At 31.1% G+C, this 12869-nt stretch overlaps 1 protein-coding gene across 4 annotated transcripts in view; it reads left to right on the top strand.

Annotated features, from left to right (window-relative positions):
- Window positions 1-12869, top strand: part of LOC126881274 (gamma-tubulin complex component 2-like) — a 109704-nt gene that overhangs the window by 17395 nt on the left and 79440 nt on the right. For all 4 annotated transcript variants that reach the window (XM_050645456.1, XM_050645458.1, XM_050645459.1 and 1 more), the window contains exons 7-8: window positions 3730-3906; window positions 10097-10271. In XM_050645456.1, the coding sequence (XP_050501413.1) occupies window positions 3730-3906; window positions 10097-10271 (352 nt within the window). The remainder of the gene's footprint in view (window positions 1-3729; window positions 3907-10096; window positions 10272-12869) is intronic.

The raw sequence follows: 12869 nt of genomic DNA on the forward strand, positions 1-12869 counted from the left end.
CTGTTTATTAGTGAAATAAAGTTAATTACATCTACACAGTGCTGAATACGGCTCTGATTTGAATGAATCATAATATATCGACAGTCTAGTAGCAACACGTGAGTGAGAGTTTTGGCAACACTGATCTCCATAAACCCAATGTTCTATTCTAAACGTGAAATAAAGTATAGGTCTCTTTTTTAATGACAGAAACTAGTATCGCAAAATTAAGCCGCTTTTCCATAAAAACCACAATAAGTTAAACAAGGATAAGAGATATTATCTTTTATACATTATATTGGATTATATTATAAACTTGTAATCCTATTGGGCAGCAGCCCATTGAAAATAAATAAATTATTTATCAATAATTCTGACGTTTATCATTTTGTCTGTTGACTTTGTTTGTACATTTCATTGTAATTTTTATTTGCAAACATAATTATTGTTAGAACGACTTACTGTTGCTCTCTTATTTGATTACTTCCGCCACAGAATAACTAACCACACAGAAGCGAAGCTCAGGCAAAAAACGGTAACATAATTTTCATGCTCATGCGTCATGTAACTGGTGCAACCTCACTTTTGCGACTGACAGTGACAGTTGTTTTTAATTAAATTTTATATTTATATATGTACTATATATATGTACTATATATTTATATATGTATAATGTTACTATTAACAGAAATGGACTTCTGGAGAAGAGCAGCAGGCAAATCAAGAAGAGATCGGATACCGAACGAGAGAATACGAGAAATGATGGGAGTAACACATACAATAATTGATGACATAAAAACAAAACAACTGGTATGGTACGGCCATGCACAGAGAATGCCAGATGACAGGATCCCTAAACAGATTTTGGCATGGACACCACAAGGGAGAAGAAAAAGAGGAAGGCCGAGAAGAAGCTGGAGGGAGGGAATTGAAAAAGAACTAGAGGAAAGAGAAATCCGTCCAGGTCTATGGTTAAACAGAGAAGAATGGTGGTTAGGAGTCGGAAGGCGTCGGAGAACGCTGTAAACCGATAGTAGTAGTAGTTATATTTATATATCATTTGGAATGGTCTATTGCTTAGAACATAAGGTTCTATTCTGTAAATGGTGCACAAGGTCAAATATTTCGGTCCCAACAAAATCAATGGAAACGACAGTCAGATTCGCTTCTGTGTGGTTAGTTATTCTGTGCTTCCGCTAATTAGGCATTCCAAATCACGTGATATAATATGGCCGGTGGAGGGCAAAAATTTAATAATATAGTGTTTACATCAGTTTTTGTAAAGAATATCCTGTTTGGTTTTGTTTTTTATTGTTAATTGTGCATCGAAATTGTAATAGCAAATAAATATAAAGTAGTTTATCGCCTACAGAACTGAATTATCCCATAGTAGTTATTGACACAAACTGGTAACTACTATGGGATAATTCAGTTCTGTAGGCGATAAACCACTTCATATTTAATTTGTTATCACAATTTCGCAGATTTCCCTACACAATTAACAAATAAAAAACAACCAAACAGGATTTTCTTTACAAATTAATGTCGATGTAAACATTAGATTTTGCCCTCCTCCGGCCATGTTTGACAGTTCATTGGAATGCCTAATTATTAATTTCTAAGCTAATGTGACAAGTAACACTTTTTAAGAGGAAACAGTAGCGATCAACAGGTAGCAACAAACGCGTTCCAAGATTGCGGCTGTAATTTTGAAAATTTTGTCGAGATATTTGGCACACTTATTCGTAATATAATAAAGAATGGCGGTACAGAGCCCAATTTCAGAAATATGTTAGTATGTGGAAATTACTCTATAACTAAATAAAATATTGCAAAAAGGAGCCTGTACCGCCATTAAGAAAGACAAAAAATACATTGGTATACATTTATAGTATACCAAAATGGTATACATTTTTATTTTACAAAAAATACACTTTCTTCAAATAATCTTTTTTATCCCGTGCCTAGATTTTGTGTCACATTGGAACTACTAAAAATCGATTTTTTTATAACAAGAAATCGAACGTCACTGACTTGGCAACATTTCGCGCCTATGTTTATAAAAATTTTTGTTTTTGATAGTATAAACGTCAGTGGCAGTGTCGAATTACTGACGCACTGTTGCCTCACTTTTGAAAGTTCTCAGAACTTTCGCAATCTTGGACCGCGTTTGTTGCTACCTGTCGATCGCTACTGTATCACCTTAATGCATAAATTGTCATTATACTACATGAACATGGCTACAATTATGTCGAACGGAAACTTATTTGTTTATTTTTTTTTGTTTCTTTGTTTATTTTTATTTGATTACTGTTTAACTTTTTGTTTTTTTAATTTATTTATTACCGTTCCATATTTAGCTATTTTTATATTATGAAAAAAAAGTTATGGTCGGTATGATCTTTAAGATACTTAATGTTCAATTGTAAAGAGTGAAATGGTTTTGTACACACTTATGACTACTGGATGAGAGGGAGAGAAGCGTACTTTTGACGTGTGTAAAATATTTAATTCCAAGCTGAGCGCTTTCGGCTTATAAAGCCATCTTCAGAGCTATGCTACAATAAAAGATCTCTAATGAATAATTGATCTTAGAATTCAAAAGGTTTAACTTACGTCAATAATTTCAAAATACCACTATGAAAAGAGACGGATCCCATGTAAGATTGAAAAAAACTTTTTTGCAATAAAAAATTGCGTAAAAAAAGTTTTTTTCAATCTTACATGGGATCCCTTTCTCTTCATAGTGGTATTTTGAAATTATTGAAGAAAGTTAATCCTTTTGAATTCCACGATCAATTATTCATTAGAGATCTTTTAGTGTAGCATAGCTCTGAAGATGGCTTTATAAGCCGAAAGCGCTCAGCTAGGAATTAAATATTTTGCACACTTGGAAAGTACGCTTCTCTCCCTGTCATTCACTTAATGTTGAGTCATTACATGCCAACAAGTCAACACTTCAATAAAATAACTTTATAAAACACGTCCAGCAGGATAATAGCCATTTTTGAAGTTATTCTTCTTTAGGCGTGATGCGATTGAGAGTAAAATTTCATAAATCTGCGCGCATGCGCACACATTCATTAATAGTTCGTTGCTAATCTTTCAAGATAGGTATGTATGTATCTGTATCAGCGCAAATAAGTCATTAAAAGAATATATTAGTGTTTTCAGTAAATGTATTATTTATTATATTTTTTGGATTTGTCTTTCTCTGTAGTAAGATAATAAAATATTATGTAGGTATAACTTTTTTATATGTCTATTTGTCACCGTGTTGTGTAATTATATCCGAAACTTACGTGTCATTTAAAGAAGTTCGGTGGCGTAGTTGGTAGAGCGTTGGGTCAGTGATTGGAAGGTCGCACCGGTCGCGGGTACCAATCCTGGACGATTCATGTTTGTTTTTAATTTTTGGTTGTTTTAATAAAACATTTTTGAAAGTGGTAGATAAGAAAGTTAGTTTAATATTTAAATAAAATACAAATAACCTATTAAGTATATTTATTTCGTTGAAATTATATAATAGAAGAATAACTTCTTACGTCCGTACAAAGTACGCACACATTCTTTTTTTTTAATAATATTACATTGGCAGTACATGCCAACGTACGTCTCACTAAAATGTTTTGATTGAACTTGTTTGCAAATCAATAATTGCGTTTGTGAAAAGATCCGTTGGAACAACTCTATATTTTTATGCTCAATGTAAAAACGGTTTTTATACATTTTTGACATTTATTATTGTAGTCGGATGCAAAAGGTGGAAAGGTTTTAAGTTTACTTCATGATCATGTAAGTGGTTCTATTGGCGATGAAAGAGCTCAACTCCTGTGTTTAAAACTAATGGAAGCTGCATGTTATCCATATATGAAAATGTTGGGAATGTGGATATACAAAGGAATCATCACTGATCCAATAAACGAGGTATGTGTAGAGATTATTTGCTATTAAATATAGTAATTACGAGTATTATAGTAAATACATCTAGCTAGTACGATAGACTAAAAGATATTGGGTCGGTAAAAAAATCAGTGCTATATAAATGACCTTTTACAAATCGCGAGTCTAAGGTACCTTCATACTTTCCTTCCACTTCTTGCTATCTTGTCCTATATTTTTAATTTAAAAATTTCTTATTAAACGACTTTCCAGTATCAAAACTGATAATTTCATACCTACAAAATTCTGCTGTTTACGACCCACGACCACCTTTTTTGGTTCTTGTTTCAGCAATGGTTTTTTGTTTATTTACACGTATAATAAATCTATTATCAATCCATTATTTGATGTTGCCGACCACATTGACCCATGTTATTCTATTTACAGCATCTCGAAATAGATCACGTTAGACCAGTTCATTTACTAAGATTAGCCAGCCTAATGTGGCCGAAATAAGCCAATTTTCTGTTCTTTACGGTGTTAATAATTTCTTTGTCTTTTCTTAGCCTGTGGAGAATAGTTATGTTAGTTATGTGGTGTATTATATATGAGACCCTCAACATACGTCGGTAGCACCACATTTCAAACGCCTCTAATCCTTTTATAGCATCTTCTGTAAGACTCCAGCTTTCTACTCCGTAGAGGAGGACACTAATGACGCAACATCTAAGAATTCTTATGCGTATATTGATACTTAAAGATAAGTTGCAGAGAATCTTCCTAAGACTGTTAAAATAGCTTCCGGCTTTTTCAATACCAGTTTTTATTTCGTTTCTATGATACCAAGTATCCTTAATATTGCAGCCCAAATAGCATATTTTCTGTACTGATATAGTTTATATCAGTATATACTCCATCTAATTTACTTACCGTTGCACGTCACCCGCGTCATAGCCCGTGACGTCACATGATACCAACACGAAATATTTAGGCAGCAGGTGTGTTCTTTTTTAGAATCACTTGAATGAATGAACTTTATTCAAAAAAAAATTACAGCTTTGTATACATATATAAATAAAATATTTGAATAAAGTAGTACATATACCGATAAGTGTCTACACACTTGTTTCGGTTACATAATAATATAAATAGGTATAATTTATAATCTATAAAACTATGTATAAAAATTTGAAATTAAAATAATATAGATTATTTAATTCGAGGGAAATATAAATTCAACAATATGTACAATATAAAATTTATAAAAATCAATTTAAGTTAAAAATATTAATGTCTAATAATATAATAAAAGGTAACAAAAACATTTAAATCTAACAATTCAATCTACCAATGGATCATTATAATATATCAAAGTAGTTGTGTATAATTGATCTGTCTGTATTCAAAAGAAATATTTTCAATTGGTGTTTAAAACTATATAAATTAACAATGTACCTAATATAGTCCGGAATAGTATTATATAGTTTGGGAGCCATGTAGGTATACGATTTTTGTGTACTAGTTTTATTCATAAGAGGAACAATAAAATGGTCTCTTTGACGAGTATTATATTGGTGTGTTGGTAGTGCATCTAAACTTTTATTTGAATAATACCTGATGCCAGAACACAGATAGTATAACTTCCTTACATCCAAAATTTTCATTTCAGTATATAGACTATCAGATGCATACACTGTACTTCTGGACAAGATTAATTTAAGAAATTTTCTTTGCATAATTTCTAGGGAGGTGATATGTGTTTTATAAGTTGAACCCCATACTAAAATTCCATATCGCAAATGAGTTTCAACCAATGCAAAATATAAAGTTTTCAAGTGATTGGTAGGTACCAGTTGTTTTAGTTTTCTAAATTTGTACAGTATTACTCTTAATTTATTTATTAAATACTTTATATGTAGATCCCATTTCATGTGGGGGTCTATAATAATCCCTAAATATTTTATTTTCTTTTCAGGTGCAATGGACATTGACTGTGTAATACATAAGTGGTTAAATTGAGGAGCACCCGAAGAATAGCAACTAAATGGTAGATAATTGGTTTTACTTAGGTTGACTGTTAATAATTTATAGTCCAACCATTTTTTAATTTTTAGAAAGTCAATTTCAGCTGTATGTTTTAGTTCTTCCCAATTGGTAGCATTATAGAATATTACGGTGTCATCTGCAAAGCCGATAATGCTTCCAGTAGATTCCAATGAAAATAAACCATTTATATATATATATTAAACAGGATAGGTCCAAGTATTGAACCTTGTGGAACTCCATAATCAATAATACGTGGACTACTCTCTACATCGCTTATTTTTACAGTTTGTTGTCTGTTAGTTAGATAACTATCAAACAGTTTTAGTGATTTATTTCGTATACCAATATCTTCCATAGCTTGCAAAAGTAAATGATGACTAACTGTGTCAAAAACTTTTGATAGATCTATAAATATGCACAAACACGGCTTACTTTCATTAAGAGATTTATTTATTTTTGAGGTTAGTGAAAGAATGGCGTCTTGTGTGGATGTATTTTCCCTAAAACCAAATTGTTTTTCTGAAAGTATTTTGTACTTTCCTAGGTAAGATACTAATCTAGTTTTGATTACATTTTCAAATATTTTTGAAATGTGGGTAATGAGAGATATAGGTCGATAGTTATTCATATCAGTCGAGTTTCCTTTTTTATATACAGGAGTCACAATAGCATGCTTAAAAGCTGAAGGATAAATAGAACTGTCCACACATTTATTCAGTATGTATGTCAAAGGTTCAGTGATATAATCAGAAATACTTTTAATTGTTTCTGCTTTTATATTGTCAATACCGACTGCTTTACCATTTTTTAATCCGAATATTATATTTTTTATTTCATCACTTGTAATCGGTGCAAATACAAAAGAATTTGAGACAGTATGTCTGTTAGAAATGTATTCATGATCTTGATGTATTTTAGTTGCCAGTTTTTTACCGATTTCACTAAAATGTTTATTGAATTCATTAGTAATATCCAACTTTTCGCTTAATAATTTGTTTGTGTTTGCTTGCTTTATACTGTCAATTCCTTCATCTCGTTTTTTCGTCTTGGTAATTTGTTGTACCACTTTCCATAGACTTTGACAGTTTCCTTCGTTGCTCTCAATTTGCTGTTGGTAATATCGAAATTTTGCTTTTTGTATTAGCGAAGTTAATTTATTTCTGTATATTTTGTATCTGTTTTTTACAATAATGTTATTTGGGTCGTTATGAAGTTCAGTATACATTTTATTTTTTTTATTTACAGAAATTAGCAGTGCGCTTGTTTAGTCCTGTCGCCAGGGGGGGTACAACGGCCTCGTTAATTCAGATGGACTTACTCAAGTTTTTTTTATGTATTTTGACCCGTAGAACACGAATTTTTTGGGTAACAGTTGATCTGGATGTCGATAAGATTGTTATAGACCAAGAACTTGAGGAATCAAATAACAGCGATTTTTGGCAAAACAAAACACTATTTTGTATTTTTTGGGCCATTTTAAGTAAAACATATTTCTACAAGTTTTTTCGTAGGATGCACAGTTTTCGAGATAAACGCGGTTGAACTTTAAAAAAATCGAAAAATTGCAATTTTTGAACCCGAATAACTTTTGATTAAAAAATAAAATAGCAAGTCTGCTTACCGCATTTAAAAGTTTAAGTCAAATTATATCGGTTTTGATTATTTCCATTGGTAAAAATTTATTTTTTTATTGTTTAACAAAGCTATAAACACGTAGGGTTTCCCGTGCTTTTACATGCGTTTTAACGCATGTAACGTAGAAATAGTCTTGATTGCACTAGTACCTATTCTACCTACTCGTTCGATTTTAAATGAGAAATCATAGAAACATCACTCACGCACTAGTTGTTTGTAGCTTTGTTTAACAATAACACAATAAATTTTTAGCAATGCAAATAATCAAAACCGACATAATTTGACTTGAACTTTCAAAGGCGCTAAGCAGAATTGCTATTTTATTTTTTAATCAAAAGTTATTCGGGTTTAAAAATTGCAGTTTTTCGATTTTTTGAAAGTTCAACCGCGTTTATCTCGAAAACTGTGCATCCTACTAAAAAACTTGTAGAAATATTTTTTGCTTAAAATGACCCAAAAAATACAAAATATTGTTTTGTTTTGCCAAAAATCGCTGTTATTTGATTCCTTAAGTTCTTGGTCTATAACAATCTTATCGACATCCGGATCAACTGTTACCCAAAAAATTCGTGTTCTACGGGTCAAAATACATAAAAAAAACTTGGGTAAGTCCATCTGAATTAACGAGGCCGTTGTACCCCCCCTGGCGACAGGACTAGTTATCCAAGGAGCGATTTTATCACGTTTCCTTCTTAGCTGTTTTTTCTCACTACACGCTTCCAGGTTATGTTTCAAGATTCTCATAAATGTATTCGTCGCAACTTCTGGGTCCTGTAAAGAATATATTGAATCCCATTTAGTATTTTGAAATGTATAAGTTAACTTTGTTGTATTAATAATATTTCTGAATTTTCGAGCGTTTTTTTGTATGCTTCCACCAGTTACTAATTGTAGAATTGTTATATAATGATCAGTAACTGAAGATTTCAAGACTAGTGGCAAAACATAGTCCAAATTGTTAACTTCTGTTTTCAAAAAAATATGATCTAAACATGACTTGCTGCTGGCCTGAACCCTAGTAGGGTCATTTATTGTTGAGATATAGCCAAACTCACTTAAAATATTTAAGTACTCGGCAGTGTAGTTATCATCAGGCTGCAACAAGTCAATGTTTATATCTCCCACAAATACAGCATACTCTTCTGAATCAGTCTCTGTCTTTTCTAGAAACTCATACAAACTGTGATTAAAATCATTTAAGTTAGTACTGGGTGATCTGTACAAAGCAGTCACTTTAATTAATTGACGATTTTCTAGTTTTATCTGAATTTGCAACAAATTTATATTATTATAAAAAGGAAGATTTCAAATTTGTACTTTAAAGATGTTTTTATGTATATAACAACACCATCGTTTTGATTGTAATGGCTCTCACTATATACGACATCATATCCCGGAACATCAAATACATTTATATCAATTATTTCCCATGTTCCACTTAAGATTATACAGTCAATATCAGAATTAATTTTATTTAATGTTATTAAAAATTCATCTAGATTTTTGTTTATACTGCGAATATTCATATGCAAAATTTTTAAATTTTGATTGTTTTTATTTATTTCTAAAATCTGTGAACATTCTTCTGGTGTGTCCAGAGTGTAAGTTGGTAATGAGTATATTTCAAACTCCCGAATATATTGATCCATTGTTATTAATATTATCACTAATTATGTGTACCGCAAATCGATAAGAATATTACTCCTATACTAACAAATAAACAGTTTACAACACTATAAATTTACATCTAACAACTATCCTATTGATAGCAAGTACCCACTATTTTTTATTTGTGGATCCAAAACGTGTTCTGGATTTTATTTCACTAGTCTTTGATGTCGGATTTGTTGGTTTTGGTACTTTTTCGTTAATATGTGTGTTTTTATCGTACACTTTGCCGAGTACACTGGCATTACAGCCACTAGTCATATTTTATTATATACGCGTAGAAATAATATTTAAAGATTTCTATTAATGTTAACTTAAAGAAATACACAATAATATGTTTCATTTAATTTGTATAAATGGATTATAAAGCGTTTTTATGAAGCACATTTGTTCGGAATACACTGTAACTATAATCGAACGAAGGTGATATTTTGGCATAAATTGGTAACATTTATTTGACAGTTGCGGTGATGACACTTCATATTTGTTTATATTCTTTACTATAAGTATTTGTTTAATTATATTTACTGTTTTTATTATGTACTTTAACGTGATTATAACTTAATTATTGTTTTCTATTTCTAAAGTTTTTATTTATTTACATTGAATATTAATTTGTTTTGCTGTATAATCCACTTCCGCAAAAATTGTGTGATGTATTTGATTTAAAATGAATTCAAGAATTTTTTGTAATTGGGCAACAATGTCAACTTAGATCTCTAACGTAGATAATGACATGCAACGGTAAGTAAAGGAGACGAACTGTACATAGTATAATAATTATTAAACGTATCGTATAAAAATGGTTAAATCTTGAACTCGTCATGCGCACAGGATAGTTTTACAGTTTCAATAACTTGTCCATTCTCGCTAACAGTTCATTTAGTTTCTAGTCGAAGACAACGAACTTGTACAAAGGGAAGATATGCCAGTTAATTATTCTGCCGATTATTGGGAAAAGAAATATGCTGTCCGAAGGGAAAGAATACCAAAATTCTTGGAGCCAGTTGCTGATATAATACTCAAGGCCGGAAAATATTTGAACGTTATACGACAATGTGGTAAAGATCTTAAACCAATATAATAAATTATAGTCCCCAGTACACCGTCCCTTTTTAAAAATAATTACAAAAGTCTTAAAGATGGTTTTAACTGCTTCGTTTGAGCAAGTCTACCACTTATGAAAAATTTCAGCGTGCAGGTTGGACGTGTTTTTGCACGCCCCACGCCTAAACCTGTAGTCCGCATGTCAGACATTAGAGTCAGTGTACGGAGGATAGGACCAATACAAACTAAATGAGAATTTTCTTGACAATGTTGCCGCTCTCAACGGCAACAGCTGTGAAAGGTAGTATTAGGCAGGTACTTTTAGAGGATTATCGCTATTAATTGCTGTGAAATACTAAAGGAGGATTTATTTATGATAATTCACAGAATGACAATCCCGCTTGCAATATACAACCATACTGATTTTAATGTTTGAAACGGAGATTAGCGCCGTTAGGTTTTGCTATTGCAAAACTATAATTTTTAATTTTAATCAAAAGATTATACGTTAAAATAAAATTACTTAATTATTTTTGTCGGACAAAAAAGAGGGCGCGATCGTCGAGTCCAACACCCGCAAGATGTCACTCCAGCGCGATACAGTTTTGTTCGGCTAGTCCGAATTGCGTTCCGTTTCTTGGGCCTTGTCGAATTGCGTCCCAAATATTTTGCTTACCTGGCCGCCGATAACGTCTAGTCCGAATTTTGCGTTTCATTTCTTAATTAGACAACCGAATTGCGGTCAGATGATAGCTTAATAAATATTAGGTAAGCAGGGAAATATAATAAACGTAATATCAACTAACAGTTTATTTTTATATAATATATTATATTAAAAAGCACCGAATTTATAACTAACACATTTAACGAAATTGTATCTTGAAATTGTATCTTGAAATTTCACCCCTGTTATACTGGTTAATTTTCTGTTCGAGAAAAATATATTTGCTGGAGGTAGCTTTATCTACATTTCTAGAAATATTTTGTTTAACAGAATTTATTTTTATATAAGAATCGGTTTGAATGCGCTTAAATGTATACACTATGTGTTCTTGATAAACATTAAGTAATATAATATATTTATATTTATTAACATAGTATGTACATTAGCTGTAATGAGTAGGTAAATAAGAAGTAAAAAATTGTAATAATATTATAATAACCAAGTTTCACTAATTGGCAATATCTTTAATACATTTACTTTTGATTGAGACTGGCTGAATGACCATAGTCCAAGCCAAAAAAGAAAAAAAAATGTTTCAACAAACAAACAAATATTAGGATGTGGAGACAAACAATAATTTTTAAATTTTGAATAAAATCCCTCACAAGAATTAGTTGTTCTATATATAGATGCGCTATTCTTTGCCCAAATTTGTGGAGGAAATGTGGAGTCCTCTTCGATATACGTTTCAACTAGATAGTTTGCAAATGCGTCAACTCGATGATCATCTGGTTTTTCAGGCATAAAATCTTCCACAAAACAATCTCCAACTTGGCTCGGAGGAAGATACATTAGGCCAAAAATATGCTTCAGCCATTTACCTATTTCTGAGTTCTCGTTCTTATACTCAGAACTCAACCCCACATTTTGTACTTTACGCCACCTGTAACAAGATTATAGAATAAATTCTTTATTTCAGAAAGTACTTGTATTCAAGAAAAAGTTTGAAACAGGTCAAATTTTATAAAAAAATACATCTTTAAAAAATAATGAGAATATTTAGGAGCCAATTTTTTGACAGAGGTTATGACATCTTTTTTTATGTCAAAAAATAAATTTTTTTGAAGATATTTTACCTACAATTATTGTTTTAACTTATATCAAATGCTGTTTTTTGTAAAAAAAATTGAAAAAATAAATATTTGAAAAAAGAAATTACAGTGAAGTTTGAAATAAACATATTGAAATGTTTAGTTTTACAGCAAAAAAAATATGATGACGTCATAACTCAAGTTTTTCTTAACAATCTTTGCCAGTTACATTGCTATACGTATTACTTACCAAGCTTGAGTAAGATGAAATCGACAACCAACAACATTTGCTTCCGGAAAAACTTCTCGCACGCTGGAGTGGATACCTAATTCGTAATCAATCACTATTTTCGTTGGATTTAAATTGCATCCCAAATCTTGAAATTTTTTCTTTAATAATTCAAATAATTATTTGTAAGTGAATTTTTGCTTATTAGGTAACAAACAAAATGCAACCGGAACATAAGTGTCATTAATCAATGTATGTAATGTAAACATTTGAAAATAAAATTTTGTGCAATAATCGAATGTTCCATCCATAAATAAAGTGGAATTGTTACACATAAATGAAAGATTAGACAGACATGAAAGAACAACAATATTAAACTGTTCATCATTAATCAACAAAAACTGTTCATTTTTGATAGTAAATATTTCAATTTGTTTCAAAAATTCTTGAACATCCTTGGCTGATTTTGGCAATCTTGGAACCGTTTTCAATCGCGTGCGATTAATGTTCTTTTTTATGTATTGGGCATCTTTTGTTGACAGAGAGGTAAGTACTTCGCTTTGCTTTTCGATTTCCTTGTGTAACAACTTCGCAGGTCGTTCCGCAATATCTTCTGTTGCTTTTCTTT

This window comes from Diabrotica virgifera, chromosome 3, assembly GCF_917563875.1.
Source record: "Diabrotica virgifera virgifera chromosome 3, PGI_DIABVI_V3a".
Classification (NCBI taxonomy): domain Eukaryota; kingdom Metazoa; phylum Arthropoda; class Insecta; order Coleoptera; family Chrysomelidae; genus Diabrotica; species Diabrotica virgifera.